The 22,293-nt window shown below is 39.6% G+C and overlaps 1 protein-coding gene across 1 annotated transcript in view; it reads left to right on the top strand.

Annotated features, from left to right (window-relative positions):
• The first annotated feature begins 1,942 nt into the window (after positions 1–1,942).
• cacna2d3 (calcium channel, voltage dependent, alpha2/delta subunit 3) overlaps positions 1,943–22,293 on the top strand; it is a 33,611-nt gene continuing 13,260 nt past the window's right edge. The window contains exons 1-12 of the mRNA XM_053315421.1: positions 1,943–2,067; positions 3,851–3,932; positions 8,121–8,237; positions 9,678–9,737; positions 13,992–14,154; positions 14,767–14,898; positions 17,090–17,150; positions 17,252–17,402; positions 17,653–17,727; positions 17,844–17,933; positions 20,228–20,341; positions 21,357–21,435. Of these exons, the coding sequence (XP_053171396.1) occupies positions 1,943–2,067; positions 3,851–3,932; positions 8,121–8,237; positions 9,678–9,737; positions 13,992–14,154; positions 14,767–14,898; positions 17,090–17,150; positions 17,252–17,402; positions 17,653–17,727; positions 17,844–17,933; positions 20,228–20,341; positions 21,357–21,435 (1,249 nt within the window). The remainder of the gene's footprint in view (positions 2,068–3,850; positions 3,933–8,120; positions 8,238–9,677; positions 9,738–13,991; positions 14,155–14,766; positions 14,899–17,089; positions 17,151–17,251; positions 17,403–17,652; positions 17,728–17,843; positions 17,934–20,227; positions 20,342–21,356; positions 21,436–22,293) is intronic.

The raw sequence follows: 22,293 nt of genomic DNA, 5'->3' as shown, positions 1-22,293 counted from the left end.
AGCACCATGGAGAGCACCTTTAGATTGACTCAACACTAGAAAAATCTGTGTTTGGTGAGACTTGATAGAGGATTCAGTGTGTCTATAAAATGTATATCAGGTGATAATATGATTTCATTTTCAAGTCAACAGTTTATTTTGTACATTCTTTCCTTGAAACATTTCAGCTTTTGAAGCCACAGGAATCCACTTAACTGCACTATAAAGGAATATTTTACATTTTACAACAAAACACTATGATCATACAGCAAGATAATGAGAATTAAACAATTTTAATCAGATGAATTTCACTGCATTTTAGGTAAATGGGCCTAACTTCAATCAGATGGAGGTATGTTTTGTATCCTCATGCACAGATGCAGAGGCTGGGCCAGTTTTGCAGGATTTAAGCCTCCAGTAGCCCCACAGGCTGCCTGCATTAAACGAATCTAACTAGGGGACTTTCTCCAGCATCATGACAGAGAAGTGCTTTTATTTGTCGTCGATAGTTAATTAAAGCATTCGGGGAGTCGGTGTAGTGAGCGGGGCCGGTCAGACAAGAGACTGGATGATATTGTCCGTCATCCAACAGGCTCCTTATCGGCACGTCCCAGACAGTACAGGCTCCTCACAACTTTGATGTACGATGCAATTACTAAACTAATAAAAGCCTCAAGACGAAACACGGTTCCTGTAGTGGTGGTAGTGATGGTGGTGAGGAGGGGGGGTTGAGGGTGGTGAGAGGTGGCGCATCAACCAGGCTGCTGCCATGACATCATTATCGCTTCCTAATCAGCATGTAGAAAGACGATGGCAGCATCTTCAGGTCTTTACTTTGTAACGAGCACTGATGAACACGGCGCACTGAAAACTTCTTAATTTATGAGGAGTTGCTCTCGCACCAATCCAGCTGCTGAAACAACCTCTGAAGTGGAAAAGTTGCGAGTGACGTCATTGATTAATTTGGTCATTGATTAGACTTCAACCGCCAAACTTTCACAAACAAATGCGCAAAGTTTACAGGAGATATACAAGATGTTGCTCCCGTGCGTAATTATCGACGTGTATTTCTCTTTGTTTCGCTTATTTTGTATTATTCATTATACGAAGTCATTCTGGAAAGTGTCCATATCTCCCCAAACTCAACTCTCCCTTGATAAACTGCATTATTTTTTATCTTTTTTATTGTGCTGATGGCGGTGCGGAAGCCTTCATGAAATGTCTGCAGACTCATTATCGCCCGCAGAGCCATTTTAAGTCAGGAATCTCCCCTTAAACGCATTTTCTATGTCTTCGTATGCGCTGCAGATGTAATTATGTCCTACACTACATGATCACTTTGCAGTTATAGTAAAAACACGCTTTCACATTTTGAATATGTGTGTGTGAAGCGAAGAGACAATGCAGTACACCAAGCAGTGTACAGTAGGCTATAACGCAGCGTCAGCGTTAAATGCAACAACTTTAGAACAGTTCGGTGCTGTTTTCAGTGACTATCAGTAAGAGGTACATCACAAAGGGAAACCTAAATTCACTATTTTGCAGATGCAGCTCTGTAAACCACCGCCCAGGAATCATATTTAGCAGAATTCCCCTCTTCAAGCTCTCAGGCTTCGCTGCGAAGAAGCAGACGAGTCGCTTCCAGAAACAAAAGGTCTGTGGCTGTCTCCACCTTTTTTAGAGGGAGGCAGAAGGAGCAGAGGATGGAAAGACAGGCTGGAGGGTGATGCTTGGTCTGTCTGCACATCTTATTCTCTCTCTCTCTCTCTCTCTCTCTCTCTCTCTCTCTCTCTCTCTCTCTCTCTCTTCCTCTCTTTCTCTCTGTGCGGGGGGAGTCTGTACAATCAAATACAGTAGGGTACGTGCTGGCAGTAGCGAGGCAGGAGAAGGTGCACCGGTGTCCAGAAGTAGGTTTACTCGCTGCTTGGACTGGATTTACTGTACATCTGTCTCAGAGTTGAAGATGCAGGGGAACTGGAGGATCTTGTTCTCGCACATGTGTAGCAGCAGCTTCCTTCTGCTCTGGATCATCGTCGGCTTGGATGTGGTGGAGGTGGCGGGGTCCCAGCAAGGGATCCCTCTGTCAGTGTGAGTGAGAGGCAGCACCGCAACTTTGTTTCACAGGGAATTAATTATCTTTTTAATTAATCTTCTTCATCATCTTTTTTAGCTCTTCAATTCACTTATGATGCATTGGACAGGTTAAGTTTGTGAATTTTGTAGAACATGAAGTTGATTCTTGTTTTTCTTGGTTCTGTGTGAGTTTAACTGAACCACAGACTTCTTCCTGTGCTCATTCCATCTCACAGGCCGCATTCATTGTGGATAAACTGATGAGAGAGAAAAACCAACAAGTACTGATGTGATTTTAGGAAGGAAAAAAAGAGGTGGAGAATTTCATACATGAAGGCATATAGTTTTGTTCCGTTATTTGGTAATAATAAATACATGTTACACACGAAATAATAAGTCTTACAGCTGGTTTCACTATATGCTCCTAAAACCAGACATTGTTGTATCTTATGGACTTGAGGGGTAGAACTTTTCTTAGTGGTGCCATCTCAATTTTTATTTTCAAAAAAACACATTTGCAGTAAGTTAAATTGATTAAGAGCTTGTTCAGTAGTTTTACCTATTTTAATGATAACTGCAAATTATTACAGTTCAAATCTCAATCCTGCATCCAGGTGTAATCTGATCATTCCCAAATTTCTATTCTATACAACAGCAGAGTAAAAATGAAGCACATATTTCTTTTGTGTCTTTTGCAGTAAATTTGGAGACTTGATGAAATGCAAAACCTTTTACTTGAGGAATCCATTTTTGCAGGATTTTGTTACCTGGCTAAACTTCAAACAAATTAAACACAAGATGATGAAAAATAAAAATATAGAATGTAAATGTAGATTTCAAAGTGAAGCTGCCCTTGATTATATTAACTCTGTGTAGGAACTAATTTCCAGGTCTAAATGAACTTGACACCATGGATAAAATATGAAACAACACATTGTTCTAAAAGGTCTTATATTAAGGTTTCATTTAGTTTTAAAGCATTCTAATAACATAATATCGTAATCCATAAGATTTTGTAAACTAATAAAAAACAGAAAATACTGTAAACCGAGATTAAATTATTCCATTTTGAGAATTCTTTCAGAAACTGTTTGACTGTTCTTACTGTACTCTAGTAAATACTTCTACGCTTTTTAATACAAGTTGTAGATGAGAAAAAATTCAGAGCCACCGCCCTTTATATTTATTTATTTTTAAACATTCTTGTATATGTAATTTTCATGACTTTCTGAATCGTTAAATCAGGCCCCAGTCTTGAAACAGTAGCCAAGTTTCAGTTACAGTCCATCCACCTTAGAGTTACAGTTTAGGTAAAGTATTTTGCTGCCACCTTCACCACAAGTCATTTACAATTCAATAGAAGAAGGTGAAATAACTACAGCATAGATCATCAAAATTACAACAGTCACCTGTCGGGAAAATGAAGGTCAGGGCCACCAGGCCATGACAATACATGACTGATCATGTAAGGAGAGAAAGCAGAAAAGATGACAGCTGAGGAGAGATAAAGCAGCTGTGGTGAAGAGAAGACAGGGAGTGTTCAGTGAAGGGAAGCTGATGTGAGATAACAGATTTGAACTTACATCAGACTGCTGCTGAGCTAGAATTTCTTATAAATGATTTCAAATATGCGACACCATATTTCATTTTGAACAATAACCTAAATGTTTTTATTTTATTTCATTCTATCTCTCATCTTTATACACTGTATTTTCAGACACATTTTTATGTACACTTTTCCATAATATTTGGGAGCTTGTTGACTAAATTTTCTTTCTTTGTCCTGTTTGTGTCCTAGTGTAAAGCTCTGGGCATCAGCCTTTGGTGGAGAAATTAAATCCATATCTACGAAATATTCTGGATCCCAGCTACTGCAAAAGGTATTCTTCTCATTTCGCAGTGTTGCATGAGCACAAATATCTCTTCCCTCTCCTGTCATGGCCATGTAGTTACACACATTGTACACGGTAATGCTGTATTCCCTCTCTAATGGTTGCAGAGACATTTTGGTCTCTCGGCTGAATGCTGATGTATTATTTTAGAGGAGACTCAGGTGTGTTTGGCAGAGAGAGAGAGAGAGAGAGCGAGAGAGAGAGAGAGAGAGAGAGAGAGAGAGAGAGAGAGAGAGAGAGAGAGAGAGTGTGTGTGTGTGTGCGTGTGTGTGTGTGTGTGTGTGTTTGTTCTTGATACGGCTCATTAACCACGGCTGATTCCTCTCTCATCTCATCTCTCCAGTTAACTCTCTGGAGTCAAGAGCTTCAACCTCTTGATATGAATGCGACAAGGAGACAAATTGAATAAAAGTGTGTTTGGGGTTGATGGTGGGTGAGGGGGGCTGATATGATGAACAAGTGGAACCAACAGAGAAAAAGCAATGATCCAGTGCAATAGATTTAACTTTCTGACCACTTGATGGCAGAGGTGGGCTCTGATTTCACAGGCCTCATGTTCTAAAAGGCTGGTGGAAGTGGACTCAGGTGGATGATTGGTGAACTGTCCATTTCACTAAAGTGGGACCAGAGTAGAGTGTGAAGTAAACAGCTGGAGGTGGAGCTCCTTTGTGTGAACACTGAATAACTGCACTGCGGTGTGAAGTGTGTGCGTACAGAGTTACAGTACATATAATACAGTACACACTCTGCAAGATGCTCATGTGCCTTAAGAAATGATTAGAATTCAGTGAATTTTTAAAAAATAATGAAAAAAAATTGTATGTATATATATATATACATATATATATATAGAGAGAGAGAGCGAGAGAGAGAGAGAGCGAGAGAAAGAGAAGGGGGAGATGCATAAAATGTTACTTTTACACGCTTCATTCATAATCTACTGTGTTTTAAAACGCACTTACTGAATAAACCCCCCCATTATAAGTAAGGAAATAAACAGTACCTGTATTTTTCCCCTCTCTGGAAAAATCCATGTACATGTTGGTTAAATGAAAATAAATATTTAAACCCAAGATGGCATGCTTGTATATGGATACACCATTACATTAAATAGGAATGTGCAAGATGGTTTTTGCATGATTTTAAACATATTTCTCTTATATGCAAGCTAATATACTGTATTTGGTTTAGTTTGACACTTTTGAATCTCCACTAGAATTGAAAATAAAGTTAATTATGTTTGTCACACAATGTTTGATTAGAAGGTCTGTATGGAGACATATAAAGAGACTTAAATGTTTCACGTCTCTTTTCTGTCTACTCAGCAGTAAGAACTCTTTTTAATTGTCAGGTGGACCAATGTTTGCCTAAATCGTGGGTTTATAGAGTACACAAAGATGCCATAAAAAGAAAAACTGTTTAAACAAATGAGTTTTTGTTAACTGCTTTTTGCTTATGTTGGACAATGGTGCATTACAGGGCTGTTATATTGAACTGTATTGTATTTAAAGGTGTTCTTAAAAATATGTTCATGTCATTTAAAGGTATACTATGCAGGATTTTCCTTAAAAAGCAAAACAAAAATAATCCCTCTCAATCATCACCTATGACCCAATAGAAGTGTGTGGCGGTATTTATCTACAGAGACTATTATTTTGGCTGTGTTCAGGATGTTTCTGGGCATCAGCCTTTGGACAGTGGGTATATAGCCGTAAGTATAGTGTAAGGTCAGGATTCTATAAAAATGTGGTGACCAGTTTACATCACTGTCTCTGACTCTCTCTTCTGCTCTCTGTCTGTGTGTCATGGAAGTATAAAGAGAAAAGGTGTGTAAGGGTGGGTTTATGTGACCCAGGGAAGGGTGAGCTGCAAACACACACACACACACACACACACACACACACACAGAGACAGGATGGAGTGTACGCATCAGCTGAATTCAGATCAAATCCAGCAATGCAGCATCTTCCGTCAGGTGTATTTAGTTGTGCCTTATAACTTAATCATTGTGAAACAATCAGAAAATGTTTTATTTCTCTAATTTATGTTCTCACTACGGCCGCTCAGCTTGCTTGACCACCACAACTGTAAAAGCAAAATATTTAGTGACACATTGCAAAATGATGCGTTTCAATACAAGAACACCACAAACTACAACCACAAAACTCAGTATAAAACTGAATCCACATATCTCAGACAAGAAAGTTTCATTCACAGAGAGTAAGTGTTTTATTTATTACAAGAATGCATTATAATGTAAACTGACATATTTTTTTGCTATCTCATTGCACAGTATTTAAGTATAAAAGGTATTCCAGTCATGGCCAGTTCTCGGCCTTAACACTCTGTCTCTTCTCTGACTCTTTATTTTCCTCCTATAAATTACAACACCAATTCCCATTAAACGTATTAATCTTCTTCATTTGACCCTATCCTCGCTATTTTAGGAGCTGTGGGCTATCACAGTGCCGCGTCCAGGGACCAACTCCAGTTCTGAGGGCAGTACCTCGGTCAAGGGCAGTAGCAGGATTAATCCTAAAAGCTCACCTGCATGTCCTGGAGTGTGGGAGGAGGGTGGAACAACCAGAGGAAGTCCACGCAAATATGGGGAGAGCATTCAGACTGCATTCAGAAAGCGACTCCAGGGTCCAAACCTTGGAACTCCTTGCCCTGAGGTGACAGTTCTTTAATATAAGAAGCCAAAGCACTATGTTTTAGTTCCTCCCTTTTGTTACCAAATATGAATTTCATCTTTGTACAGAATATTTTTTTTACTATGCCCTGCAGATTTGTTTACATTTTGCGTGCATGTAAACACTTTGCTTGTGTCCTGTTCATCGAGGTATGTTTGGAGAGAGTTGTGCCGATCCAGTCAGCACAAAGCAGTGAGCTGTGAGGGAGCTGATGGGTCGTTAGGGACTGGTCGTTAAGGCTGATCATTAGATGCTTTTATGGTGAATTACTTGATATCACTAAGATTTCAGCAAAAAGGGGAAACACTGGAGCTCCTCAGGCTCATGCAGGCTGGCCGCACTTCTGCTTTGGTCATTACTCTAATCAATAATCATGATCAGTGCTTTTGACGGATGGGGCATAACCTCCACTTGATGACTGGAGGAGTGAGAGGGAGGAGGATGTTGGGAGGGGGGACTTGGGACTCAGGGTGCTGAGGCGAGGAGGACAGGCGTGAAATGAACTGTTCTGCTCCACTGCGAGCCCACACTCTTCCTTTCAGAAGGTAATTTGTCGCCTCATGTACTGGAGTGTGTGTTTTTGTGCGCTTCCTGTCCACACAATGTGTAATGTGTTTGAATGTGAGCTACAGACCTATTGTGGCTCATGTTTATTTTTAGATAAGGTTATTGGAGGTGTGTGATGTGGCTGACTGGACAGTGTGAGAGGATCAGGGTTTTGTTTTTATTTGGCATGTGTGTGTGTGTGTGTGTGTGTGTGTGTGTGTGTGTGTGTGTGTGTGTGTGTGTGTGTGTGTGTGTGTGTGTGTATGTGTATGTGTGTATGCCAGGCAGGTGTGGGATTATGTAATATTATATTCCTCGGAGCTGTGGTGGGCTTTGTTCTGTATCACTGGAGGTCCTGTGCGTCCAGCAGAATCAGCATTATGTGAGGTGTAGTTCATTACCCGGAGTCGCCCAAGCTTGACACGTTATTATCTTTCTCCTGTGCTTTGACTCCATTTCAATTACCCTCTTACCATGCATAGCCTTCAGATCCAGCCCCGCCCCCCTCCTCCCCCCTTGGCCACCCAACTTGGCCATCTTCAGCCAATCAGAGAGAAAGAAGCAGCATGTGCAGCCAATGACTGAGACCAGATAAAGACTATCAATCATGCTGTGTTGCAGCATGGATTTTATCAGCCGTTCATCTGAGACTGACTTCATGCAGCTTGTCATCCAACATGTGAAGGTTTATAAGCTGTGTTTAACAATTCCCCACCTCTCTGAAGGGGAATGCAGTGAAACAACAATCCTCTAAAATTCTGAAGAACACAGAAACACAGAAAAATATGATTACCTAAATGTTCTTATTCTTCTTATGAGTGTTAGTAGACATTTAAAGCATTTCATGGGTTTAGTGGCTTTTCCTGCAGACAGTGTTTTAAGATTTACAGTTGCCCCTTTCTATCAATGCCAAAATGTTGTTTCTGGTTGTTTTCAGAAATATAAAGAGCTTGAAAAATCAGTCAGAGTGGAGGAAATTGATGGTCTGAAACTGGTCAAAAATGTGGCTGTAAAGATGGAGGAAATGTTCCGGAGAAAAGCAGAGGCCACCAGGGTAGGTACAATTTTATTATTTTATTTTTTACAAGTTGAGCAGATTAGCCAATTGGAAAAACAGACTATTGTTCCAAATCTCTACCTTATAATGTTGCTATAAAAGGCTGATGTGGAATATAGTGTTACATGTATTAGTGCGCAGGCCTGAGTTGTTAGGTGGGATCCGCACACAGCAGCAGCATGTCTGCGCCCTCAGCACAGAGGAGCTTGTAACCATTTTAATGCTGCACCTCCTGCAGGGACTGCTGGGAAATGATAAGGTTTTATCTCATCCAGCCTGATCCCATGTGTGTCCCAACTCATGATAATTCTGCCTGTAAATTACACTCTTAAGAGGGTGCTTAATTTAATAAACCTGATTTAATTCCCTGAGATACAGCAACACATTTAAGTGCTTTTCGAAAAATATGTAAGAACCACAAATTTGACTGTTATAAAAAAACAAAACAAAAAAAAAAACAGGTTCTTAATTAGACCTATAGACGCTTGGCCCAGTATACTAAACTGACGACGTCATCACTTTGTCCAAATTGAAAAGGGAGTTTATAAAAGCAGTGACCTCAATATGAAGGTTAAGCCACAGACATTTCAGAAAAATTGAAATTAGGCTTAAAAATCAGAAAATACGACTTTTATTTTTCGCCCTCCCTCCCCCCTTTTTTTCTTTTTTAAATTTTCCAACTGCTGACTGCATGAGGTCTTATCATGAGGTCAGTTGAATTTGGCCGCCGCTGCTCCAAAGTCTCAGTTGTGTTTATATAGCAGTTATTTTGACACGTGTGACAGATGTTAATTACCTGCTTGGCTCCAAAAGCGAAAGTGACTGTAACGTTTAAGTGGCATTTCCCCGGAAACACAGAGCCAAGCACATTTCCAGAATCGAGTTATTATAGAGGCTATATCGTTGCTCCAACCTGCCTCCATCAATCATTTCACAGCTGCACGACGCAGTATAGTGGCCTACATTTTATGCATATTTTTGCCCTCAAAAATACTGCAACGATTACCAAGGAGGGACACACTAACATTTTTTTTAGAAACAGTTTATTACAAAAAGCTGGACATCCCGCCGTCATTCAGAGATTAATCTAAAATCCCGGGTTTTGTACTCCATCATGTTCATTGATGGGAAGACATTTGTTGGGAAGTGAAAATAACAGAGCGGCAAAGAAATGTGCAAACAGCAAGTTTGAAAAATATAGAGAGCAGCAGAGTATAGAAAAACTTGTGGTGATATACTCTGTGGAAACCATTTGTGGAAGTCTTTAGAAGTGTATTGTCCGATGAAGAATGTGCATATAGTCTACTGTATTAGATGTCTTTCTAGAGGCCTATACGGAAAGGAATATAGACAAGCATATTACGATGTGTGTAACAGTTATACCCTTACCAAAAATGCATATTTTAATTACTTAATAATGTTTTTTCCTCCTTCCAGCGGCTGGTGGAGGCAGCAGAAGAAGCGCACCATCAGCATGAAGATAATCCCGAACTGCAGGTGAGGTTTGTCCCGGTCTAAAGAAAAGAAAAGAAAATTGAAGAAAAGAAAAGCAGAGAAAATAAAAGAAAAAAAACATAACCATTAAGGAATGCGGTGCATCATTGTGTTAGAGCAGGATGAATCGTTTTAAATTGGCGATGGGAGGAGCGGCATCAAGGTGAAAGAAGGGTAATAGACCCTAAAAGTCTTTAATTGCGTTGGAATCGTCCTTCACACTGATGTCCTGTCAGCGCTTTGATACATAATGCTTCTTTGATAAGCAATGCCACACACACTGAAGGCTGCGGCTGCATGCTGTCATAACTCAAACTCATAGTTCAAAGGTAGCTCTGCAGCGGCGCCTTAAGCTTTCACACTATTTAAGAAGATCAGGCCTGAAGCAACTAGGTGATTAAGAATTATTGTGTCCTGATTTGCCAAGTTGAACTAAAGGCTATAGTGCATGCTAAAATGTTTCTAATAAAATACTAACATTTCTCAGAGGTGAGTGTACTATTGGAGTCTTTGCGGTCATATGGCCATACAAACATGAGGACAAATTGTCAGAGGAAGGCCTGTATTGCTTCTCATTTTAATTTTATTTAACAGGACATGCTCCTGTGCTCTGGCTGTGTTCAGGACATTATTTAGCGGCTCTCATTGCGGATTTCCAGGGCACACTGAGCTGCTTCCACAGTCTCTGCAGAGGGAATGCAGTATTTCTGTCGTTTATTAGCTTTCTCTCTCTCTCTCTCTCTCTCTCTCTCTCTCTCTCTCTCTCTCTCTCTGTCCAGTGGACAAAGATAAATGTAACCCCCCTTTTGCGCACCGCATTGTTTCACTTACATGCCTTTAGATTGGAAACCCAGTCGAGCAACAAAACATTGAAATAACGGCAGCACTTTACACTTAATAGAAGCATTTACATCATATGAAAAGATTTCAGTCACCTTGTTCCTCTGCTGATCAGTTAGATTTTACTTTTGAACCCTTTTTTAAAAGAAAACACTAACTTTAACTTAATAAGTAAAAAAATACAGCCCTTATATAACATTTTTTTTCATCATGACATTTGAAAATATTTTCTATACCTTCACAATTAATTTGTTCTTTGTCACTGACTCTGGGCCACTTTGTGACAATCAACAATTTATTATACACTTAAGGTAAAATAAAATCATACCCTCTGAAGCATATTACAAACTTTATTGAAGGATTTCTGCATTTCTGGGACTTATTATTATTATTATTATTATTTCCAATGCATATTTTACTGAATTATATTTGATTTTTGTTAACATCACTTCAGACAAGTTGTTATCCCTCACACTCAAACCTTTAATTCTTAAACCAAACCATATAAATATCGACTTCACAAATATTAAATACACCATTTCTGATTTAATTCTTTATAATAATTTTAGCCACAAATAATTCACTGAAATATTTTAATAGTATTCCTGTAATAGCTTTATGAGCTTTGCATTGGCTTTTTTTTAACCTAAGACTTTATACTTTAGATTTGATGTCCTACATAATCAGACAAATACAACTGCCACACACTATTATTTGTCTATATCTATTGCCTTTTAAAAGAGGCATTATAATCATTAATGTGATTTAATGAATTACATGGGAAAAAAATACAGTAAAATGATTGTATGCTGTTCATAGATGCAAGCTGTTCTGACTTTTTTATTCAAGCAGTTGACACTATCGGTGTATACTGCAGGCCTATCACACAGACATCTCATCTTAAAGGCCATAAAAAAATAATAGGGAAAATTCAATATCCACCTGCGGTAATGGTGTGACGTCATGATATTACTCCTTCTGGCATCATTTAGCCAAGCTCGCCTCCTCTGACACCACACATTTTTCACGCACCATTTCACGGACCACAATGAGATAAGCTGGCTACTGTTATCGCTGCTGCTTCATGTCAGGACAGCGGGGTGCTCTGCATTGACCTCAGTGTATTCACCAGTTCAAGGGTGTGCAGATCAGGTTTGATGGAGGAACAGAAACGTGGCTCCTACTTGAAAATTGTGTTCAGTGTTGCTTTAGATGAGGTTTAGTTGTTTTTATTATTATTCGTTTTTTTTTACAGACGTTTTGCTTTTAACTTGTGACGTTTGCACCAACTTAGAAACAGCCTCCAAGAGATTTTGAAGGTCAGGAAAATGAGTTGCTAATGAGATTATTATTTTAGATAGATATGAAATTAAAATAATAAAGCAGGTTAAATCTTCTTTTAAACTTTCCCTAATCTATTTTTCTGCCAAAATCTTGTCAGGGAAAAGATCAGACTGTCTCTTGTAAATCTTTGAAGCATAGATACAAAGTTTATTGTGGTGTTTAGAAATCATTACTTACTGGCAGAGGAAACATTTTTAAATCCAAATTTTATTTTGGAATAGCCTGCTGCTGGCATGTTCTGAACATCAAAAAAATGACACCTTTACAAAAGCAGTGGGTATACTAACTCAGTAAAATAAGTACTGTGAATTATTTGCTCAACCCAACATAATGTTTTAGACTACAATATGCTGTAACAATGTGATTGTAACAAAATGAAAGGACAAGTCCTCCATGAAGCCATTAGTTATGGAAACTGCTGAGTCAGAGCCTGTTAAGTTTCGATTAGACTTAGAAGACGATGTAGATTTTGACGTAACATACAAGGAATAAAGCTTAGTGAAAACCCACCATTTCCGCTCATACAGTAAGGCCCAGCAATGTGTAATGGAGGGCAGATCTCTGCAGTGAGGCCTACAGCTAACTGCAGTGGTGTAAGAGTCAGTGGGGCGTCTCGGAGAGCTGCAGTGTCCTATGGCCTGCTCTACAGTAATAACCCTGGTGGTTAACGTGCCTCTCTACAGCACTCTCAGTTCTGCTGAGGGTGCACGTTTTTCTCCCCTGCTGCTCCCCTTCCGCAGCTCTCCCCCAGCACCCCCTCCACCCCGCCACAGCTCGTCAGAGAGTTGCTCAGGCGTGGTATGAGCTGTCAGGGGCTGCTTGATGGTGATGCCGGCGCGGCCTCCCCCGAGTGTGATGCTATAGAGTCCATCACCCATCTCTCTCTCTCTCTCTCTCTCTCTCTCTCTCTCTCTCTCTCTCTCTCTCTCTCTCTCTCTCTCTCTCTCTCTCTCCCTCCCTCTTTCCTCCCTCCATCTCTTTCTCTCTCAGTGCAGACAATAAGGACCAGAGGCCACAGAGAGGCCGCTCAGATAGGATAAGGCAGTCCTTCATTTGCAGCAGCAGGCAGTGAAGGACAGGACAGGCAAACTGTTGGGTTTCACTTTAGGGAGACTTTTTGCTGGCAGTCATGAGCTCATCTTTGCTTGTCCTGGTACTTCTTAGGAGTCAGTGATAAGTTGCTATAGTTCACACACCTGAAAACTTTAAAACCTGCACAAACTAAACTGAATTCCACAAAATGTCTGCACACACTCGTACTCATTATTAATTAGGAGTGACTGTAGCTTATAGCAGGTAGATTGAGCCCCGCCTCCCTCAGTATCAAAGTGTCCTTGAACAAAGCCTCGTTTAAATGAATCTTATGTAAAATCTGTAATGAAATATGTCTACAGTGCGAGAAGTTACTAGCTATTATATATATATTTTAGCCATTTCCATCCTATTTAACTTTATTATTTTCTCTATTTTTATTGTGACTCTTTACTTCATTCTTTTATTTTACTTCTCCTTTGTCAGATTTGATCATTTCCTATTAAGGCTGCAACTAACTATTATTTTCACTATTAATTAATCTGTCAATTATTTTTGTGATTAAATTGATGAGTCATCCGTTATAAATATCAGACAGTGGTTAAAAATGTTCATGACTGTTTCCCAAAACCCAAGGTGACATTTTTAAATGTCTTTTTATTACTTAATATATTTATGAAGCTGGAACCAGGATTTAATAAATAATCCTTGGTTTGATAGTGGTCCAAGAGCAGAACCTTCATAAGGAAATCTGACAACCCTTAATGAAAGGTTTACATTTTTTCAATCTTATACCTGAACACTCATATACAGGTGAACACTGAAAGAGTTTTTGGTTGCTGTAATTGTTCCAGGGGTCCTGTAATGGATTTCTGCACAACTTGTATGGAGAGGAGGAATAATTACAGTTTATATATGAGTTATGTTATTATACTTTGGTTTTTGAGCCAAATGAATAATGCAAATTACTTCTGCTGTCTATTTAACATTTGTCGTACTTGCAATGTCCGTAACACTTGCCATATTCACTTCTTTCTTCAGTACGAGTACTTTAATGCGGTGCTGATCAATGAAGTGGACGATGAGGGCAATAACGTGGAGCTGGGAGGAGAGTTCCTCTTGGAGCCAAATGACCATTTCAACAACCTGTCAGTCAACCTCAGCCTCAGTGTGGTGCAGGTGCCCACCAACATGTACAACAAAGGTGAGAACTCGGCATGCGGTGGCCGCACACAGCAAGAGGGATGCAGGATTATGTGAGTGTTATTTACCTACTGCAAACTGATGAACGGGGAGGAGAGAGGGAGGGAGAGGAGTAAGTGGTGAAAGTGAGAAATGGTTGTTGAAACTGAATCAGTGTCACAGGCTGGGAGAAGTGGAATTAGGGGATCAATAGCAATCCTTACATTACGAGAAAGGAACTGCAGACCTCTCAAAGACTCCAGAAAGAGAGCAGAGATTGGGGGGGGGGGGGTGGGAACTTTTATCTCGTATGGTAGCAGTTCAGTCGTTGCTTGTTTCATAACAGAGTGTGTTACCTCTCTCTGTGGCTGCTTTTGTGTGGCTGTAATGGACTCTCCATAACTCTCTGTTCATGGCACAAAGGGAGGCTGCTACCGGCTCGTCTAGCAGGAGGATGGGAGGGGATGATTTAATCACAGGCATTGTATCTCCTTCAAGGGGGTCAATAAGGGACAAAGGTCAAACATGCACTCAGTAGTGGTAAGCAGGATGATTACCATTACCACCGTATAATTAACTTGTCTTTTTTTCTTCCTTCTTGCTGTCTCTGTCCACATCTTTCACCTTTCCTTAGACCCTGACATAGTGAACGGCGTATACTGGTCTGAGGCCCTGAATAAAGTATTTGTAGATAATTTTGAAAGAGATCCAACACTCATTTGGCAGTACTTTGGGAGTGCAAAAGGTTTCTTCAGGCAGTACCCTGGTGAGTGTTGTAACTTTGCTGGTTTGTCTTCCTATTTCCCTATCTGTCCGTTACTGTGTGTGTGTGTGTGTGTGCGTGTGTGTGTGTGTGTGTGTGTGTGTGTGTGTGTGTGTGTGTGTGTGTGTGTGTGTAGCAAAGAAAGGGTTGTCTCAAGGGAGCCGTCAGCCATCACTGCAGGAAAAAAAATCAAATCATAACAAATTATATAGAATTACTAAAAGGGTAATTTGGCTAATGTTGTAATTTTACAGACCATCAGAGAAGATGCATATATACAGACTGTAATTAATCAGCATTTGCCGGTGTGGGTCTACAGCCACGCTGAGAATGAGTCCACAGCTGCTGGATCCAACCAAAGTTATCAGACCGTTAGGATGATGTGAAACAGTCGGCTCACTGCAGTGCTGGAGTGAAGACATGAAGATGAGATACAGTACAACTGATTATACTGTAAAACTGATATGGGTTCTGTATGTTTAATGTATTAGAAGAAATTCATAAAAGAGACATAGATCAGTCACTTTATGTAGTTTTTATGTTTTCGCTCCATTTTAGTCATAATTTTCCTAGCAGTTAACAGTAAGACTGAATATTATTATATAGGATGACATTACTTTATTCTATTTTCTTCATGTAATCAACAAATCCGATAAGAAGTTAAAAAAGAAAAAAAGAAAACCAGTAACATAGTCTTGGAACCCATCGGCCATCGCCTGATGACAATTTTGCCTCCGGAGTAAATGCCAGATAATAGTTATCCAGGCCAAGACTTTCTCTTCCATGACATTGTTTACAGTCTGATTAGCAACTTGAGACAAGATAATGGAGTTGAAGTTGGAGTTGAGAGATGATATCTACGATCAGATTGTTTCACAACTAGCCAGTTTACACTCCGTTAACAATTTAAAACCAAACAAGAGTTGATACTTTTAATAGGTGTTTTAGGTCCAGGTGACATTTCACCTCTTTTGCTCCCCACACGGACTGTATGCAAACCAAATCATGTTCCTGTAGAAATCATGGATTTATAAAGAGAAATGGATACAGGAATGCTGCTGCGCTTTGAAGCCCATATGACATAGCAGCCAAACCGTGTAATTGCGGTATGTGATGCCTTTGGGCCCAAAAATAATTTTTCCCATAGCCCATTAATATCTGTAAATCAGCAGAAATGTTTTTGCATCATAATCCTTGCAAAACCTAATTGAATCAGATTCTGATAGAGAAAGGTGTAATTTCCTTTTTAACATAATCAGATTCATTCGGTCCCATCACATATGGAAAGTCCGGTGGAGCTGCATGATTGAATGATTTTATCCCCATTCAAGTTAGCCCTAAATTAGCTGTCTCAGCCGGCAGAAGTCTGTAGTGAGCATGCTCCATGGGTGCCTTGATCCCATAGAGCAACTGTAGCCAGTCCTCTTTATACAAGGTAGAAATTGCTGATTGGATGTGCTGGAGGGATGATGTGTGCTAAACCTAACCTTAACCTTAACCCTAACCTTAACCTTAATCTTAACCTTAACCTAAACCTAACCCTATAACATTAAGCTGAACCCTGGCAACACTCCCAAGAGTTCGATCCTTCCAATCGGTCTGTTACACTGAGCCCCAAGCTCATTCATACCTGAAGACATCAATCTTCAAATACGTATATACTTTTTTAAAAGGTTAAATCATTTCACAACACAGCTGGGTGCGGTAGTTTTTCTGAAATGTTATATAAGCAGGAGTAAATAGTTTTTGTTGGGGACTATTTTCAGCTGTTGATTTATACACATTTGGTGCTCTAGTGAGTATTTCTGGCAGCAGGACTGTGAATGTGGGACCGACTCAAGATAAACTACAGCGGCTGTGTTCCCAGTAATGAAGGAACATGTCACCCAGTGCAAAAATGTTGCTCATTCATGAGATTTTAATAGTTTTTGGCCAACGGCAGAGATCCGTGGCACAGAGGAATAACCTCTCCAATATACAGCAGTGCTGGTGCTTATCCTTTATACATTAGACAGTTTGCCATATTGTCTACTATTGATGGCTCCTCTGAGAGATGAAGAGGCTTAACGGTGCCTTGATTACAGCAGATCTACATCACTGTCACATTTCAGATATCCTGTGTCAATGTGTTCGTGTTTGCCATTTTCTGTCTCTTTTCAGTAAATGTTGATATACGTTCTAATCTTTTCCCCAGGAGTGAAGTGGCATCCTGATGAACATGGGGTTATCGGCTTTGACTGTAGAAACAGGAAGTGGTGAGTGTTTACATACCTGACAAACTGTTATTTTGTTTGTTTCTTTTTATATTTCTCCCTCAATACTGCAACTGCAAAAAAAATGTAATTTAACACCACAGGTACATCCAGGCAGCGACTTCACCTAAGGATGTCGTTATCTTAGTTGATGTAAGTGGAAGTATGAAGGGACTGAGGCTGACCATCGCCAGACAGACTGTCTCTTCCATATTAGACACACTTGGAGATGATGACTTTTTCAACATCATTGCAGTAAGTTTCAGTTCAACCAGAATGTCACCTTTTTATACAGTTTATACAAATGTGTTTCTTTTCTCATTATTTTTATTATGTGATTCTTTCTGTCTACCTGTAATCTTAGCCATTTGTTACCTGAAACCTTACATGTAATTCAATAATTTATGTTATGTATTCGAGATAACTCTTTAAGTCAAACTTGCATTAAAAACAAAGAGTAGTTATTTAATGTTCTTTTATCAAAGTGTTATTTGTATTTCTGCAGTATAATCAGGAGATTCACTATGTGGAGCCCTGTTTGAATGGCACGCTGGTCCGGGCAGACAGAGCCAATAAAGACGTAAGTCCTGATCAAACTGACATGTAATGAATATATGTGGATTGTATCAGATTGTATTTGTTTGATTAATGTTTAAAACTGTTTTCTTTTTTTTCACTTTCTCCGTTATCTGTCAGCATTTCCGTGAACATCTGGACAAGCTGTTTGCCAAAGGGATCGGGCTGCTGGGGGATGCTCTGGATGAGGCGTTCACGATCCTGAATGATGTAAGTTCCACTACACTAAACCTCTTTACATCCACCTGCTCTGTATCTGTGATTCTCTGTCAGTTTAATGGGGATACTGTTCACACATAAATCTTCACGGTGTATATTCCACTGAAATATTGTATCACAAAGCAAATTAACTCATTTCTTATTCACTGGTAAACTGATAATGTGACGTTGCTGTTGAGTATTCATAAGTTTTCACCAAATGATTAATTAATTTATTGATTCATTTGGCATGAATCTGTGCATGTGCCCAGCTTTTATAAATGTACTTTGTTGTCATTTAATTCGAGGGCTCCACTTGACCAGAACATTAGGAAAACTTTCATTTTACAAGCCACATTTGTTTTCACTGACAGAGTATTCAAGTACGACACTCTACATGTTCTCAGCTAATCATAAAAAGCAGCACACTCCAGTCAAATACATTTGAGTGCTTGGGAGGTGTGTCGCCTGTCGAAACGCTCCAGCGCTATCCTCGTTCCACCCTCCAAACACAGACACATCTATTCAGAAGCATGATTAATGGCTCTAATTAATGTCAATGATTAATAACGTGGCTGATTGGAACACAAAGCAGATAAGACCAGGAGCCACGCTGCACTCTTTTTATCTCCCTGTTTTCAGGCCAGCTTTGGCTGCGCCGCTCAAGCTGAGGGAGTGCAGCTTTTACCTCTGCATTTGTCAGATTAATTAAAGCTCTGCAGTGAATATGGTAATCTGGTAGCCAGTAGCCCAACACTGAAATTCATTGTTGCTGTCCAGGAAAAGACTGCAGCCTATCATAACCCTGATCAAGACGAAACTCACCTTATATGAAGATCGTTGCACTGTTTTTACATCCAGTCCTGGTCAGCTGAATAAAATTGGAGCTGTGATCTGACAATGTACAGTTTGAAGAATAATATGAAAGAAACATAAAACAGAAAGCATATAATACAATATTTTTACTATTGCAAAATATGTAATCCAACCCTTTTAAAAAAAAAAAGTCTTTGGAAACAAGAACATTAATTTGTCTCTCAAGTAACTAGGCCTTGAAATTGATTAGATTTTATCAGCATCAATTACTTAATGATCCTGTTATTGATCATGTCTTTTCTCATTAACATTTATATTTACAAATAATTATTTACTTAAAAATCTGAAGCAACACAAATCCCCAGAGGCCAAGAGTATCTTAAATATAAACCTTAAACACTGACATCCTCCCTCTGAAACACTGATGATAGAAACTGCTCTGGACTATTTCATTATTATTTGTGTTGCATTTGATTGTTTTGGTTTTTTTACATTAAATTGTGTAATTATTTTACTTCAGATTGACTTTAGATATTCATATGAATACATAGATTATACAGTAGTTACAGTGAGAACCTTTTTAAAGTTGACCTCAGGTACAGATCTGTCTAAAGTTAATGTCATATAATTTGCATTATTTGCACTATTGTAATATTTGAATTTAGTGTTTAATCCTCTACCTGTGATGTTTTTTCACCCGTCTCTGTCTGTGGTGACCGTGAGGATTTTAAGGCACAGCAAACAGAGTTGCCCCAGACACAAATCAAACCCAAACTGCTGCTTTAGTTTGAGGCCACATACAGTACACATGCTGCACTATGCATGATGATGGTGCATTATGTTAACAGTAACAAACTTCCATAGTGCAATCCATAGTGGGAATAATAAAAGCATTTTTGATTTGATCTGGTTGTCTGGTAACTTTGTAACCCTTTATAGTTTGTTAAATTATTAGTGTTTTGAGAAACCTGAACTTCACTATACTGTACTGTACTATAATAGGCTCTAAAGGCTTTTAAAATTATGATTCAACTATTGAGGCTTACTTTCGCTGTTATAATTCACCCAGAATAAGGACAATTAATTGAGAGGATAGGACACACTAACATTGTTTGTACCCTTGTGGTAATATGACATTTCTATTTTTACCATATGTGTGCACAATTGTATGTGTCTGTGCGTTTTAAGGCCCCCTGGTGCTCGGCCTGTGGGGCTGAAGAGCAACCATGCTCAGCAGCACTGTCACTACACTCTCCTCTTTCTCTCCACATTCACTCTGTTACAGGTCAATAAGCTGCTTAATTACTGCGATGCATCGTCTGCATCAGAATTAGTACTACACAAGTTGATTTACAAAACCGTTATCTGTATTTATTGACTGATGGCTTTATCATAAACATCATATACAGAGATCATTGGCTCTGTTCGTCTACTGTGTAAACAACACCACATATATAGTTTGTGTTTTTTGTGTATATTTTCATTTGCAGTTTAATCGGACAGGTCATGGCAGTGTGTGCAGCCAGGCCATAATGCTTGTGACGGATGGGGCAACTGAAATGTATGACAATGTTTTTGAGAAGCACAATTGGCCAGAAAGAAAGGTGTGTCTTTCCCTCTCTCTTTTCTGCTCCACCTGGTATCTAATTCTGAACATTACATTTTATGAATTTTCTGCTTGCATTGCACTTTTCCTCCAGCTAGGATAGATGTACCTGTTAATATATATGACAGCTGGAACTCCTGTCTTGACGTTTTGGGGAATTGGTTTCCACTAATAACTTTGTAATGTAAAATTCACATCAATATGATGTTTTTCAGTGTGTTGACATGTTACACAGCAATATTTCCCCCATGGGAAATAAAACATGGGAAATTAAGCACTTTCAAGGGGCAGCGCATGTACAAGCAGTTCAGTCTAAAAGGCTGTGGTCCCCCATTGCTGTACTCTCCCTACACTTCTTCCTGGACTCAACATTGGCTTAAGATCTTTTGTTAGGCTCCCTTTGTAATGCAATTGAAATGAAATGGACTGCTGTGCCATTCAGAAAGCAATAAAAACAACAGCTCAGGGGCTTTTGTTCAGTCCTATCAAGCATATGTGTGTGGGCAGTGTTTGGCAGGGTGCAGGGCAGTGTTTGGCTGGGCACCCCATCCCCCCTTCATACACCCTCAGGGCCGCTATATGGCAGCCATTCAGTGTTTTCTATATGCTTTATGCTTAGCAAAGCATCTGGAGCCAATGAGCCATGCAGATTTGGCAAAGAGTCACACAGCGTTCTTTAAAAGGACAGTGGAACATGCCCTCATGCCCAACCCCCAACAAAAGAAAATTAATTGAATTTAACTGCATATACTGCTATCTAAAAAGACAATAGTAAAAAAAGACAAACAAAGGCTGGAAAAAAGGTAAAGAATAACATGAGGAAGTAAACAAGAAGAAACAGCTAAGCGGGAAGTGTTTCATCATGAGGATACAAAAACATGCAGCTACATCTTGTTCCAAAGCCAGATAGAATCAGGACAGGAAGATGAAGTACTAAGGAGACACATCACTTTGCATGTTTTTTTAATCCTTCCATCTTTGAAACTGTTGACATCTATGTGTCCTCTGCACAGGTGCGCATATTCCCTTACCTGATTGGACGAGAGTCTGCGTTTGCTGATAACCTCAAATGGATGGCTTGTGCCAACAAAGGTTTGGGACTTTTTGATAAACACTTTCCGAGACACCTCCGTATCAGAGTGTTGAACGGGCCTGATGTGGTGTTTCTGTGCTCCATTATGAGAAGTAGAGGATGTGTGGGTAGCACTGTGGTTTGGCTGCGTTATGTGTGTTTGTGTGTTCATGCATATGTGTGTGTGCAGGCTCAAATTCTTTCTGCCAAGAGGTAATGAAGTGGCACTTGGGGGGGTCAGAGGTCAATCCGCTCTAATCCTTCTTCCTGTCAGAGTGTCTCCCTCTCGGCTGCTCACTGCTGATGGCTCCCACACGTCAACGCTACGGATGAGTGCCCTCTTGAAGGGAAAATCACAGTCAGGAAAACAGATCACGGAGGGATTTTGGAGGGACAAGCCCCCATACCTCCATCCCCATGTAGACCCCCACTGTGAAATAACCTTACTTGTCTGATATGAGACATTGTCAGGAACAGCAGGAGCTGACACCAAGTCAAATGACTCCTGTGTCGCTCTAGACTGAACCACTGGAGACCTGTTTCCAGAATGGTTGCAGTACAGTACAGTAATGTCAGGGACATCTGTAGCCATTGAAAGTAAGCACTTACTACCAGAGGCTATTTCACCACTGTTTTGAGGTACTGGAGTATTTCCATTTTATTCCAAGTTATACTTCTAGTGCTCCACATATCTGAGGGAAATATTGTTATTTTACTTGATAACTAAAATTATTAGTTATGTTGCAGATAAAGATTTCATTTAAAACGCATTTAGGCATTTTTTTTTAGGCATTTAGGAGCCAGATATTTCCCTCAGAAATTGGTGGAGACCAAAACGCTAAAAAGAAAATATAAATATCAGCATTCGCTAGATGGGC

This window comes from Scomber japonicus, chromosome 3 (assembly GCF_027409825.1).
Source record: "Scomber japonicus isolate fScoJap1 chromosome 3, fScoJap1.pri, whole genome shotgun sequence".
In the NCBI taxonomy this organism is placed as follows: domain Eukaryota; kingdom Metazoa; phylum Chordata; class Actinopteri; order Scombriformes; family Scombridae; genus Scomber; species Scomber japonicus.
Note: the sequence above shows the minus strand (reverse complement) of the source record. Positions and strands in the feature narration are given on the sequence as shown.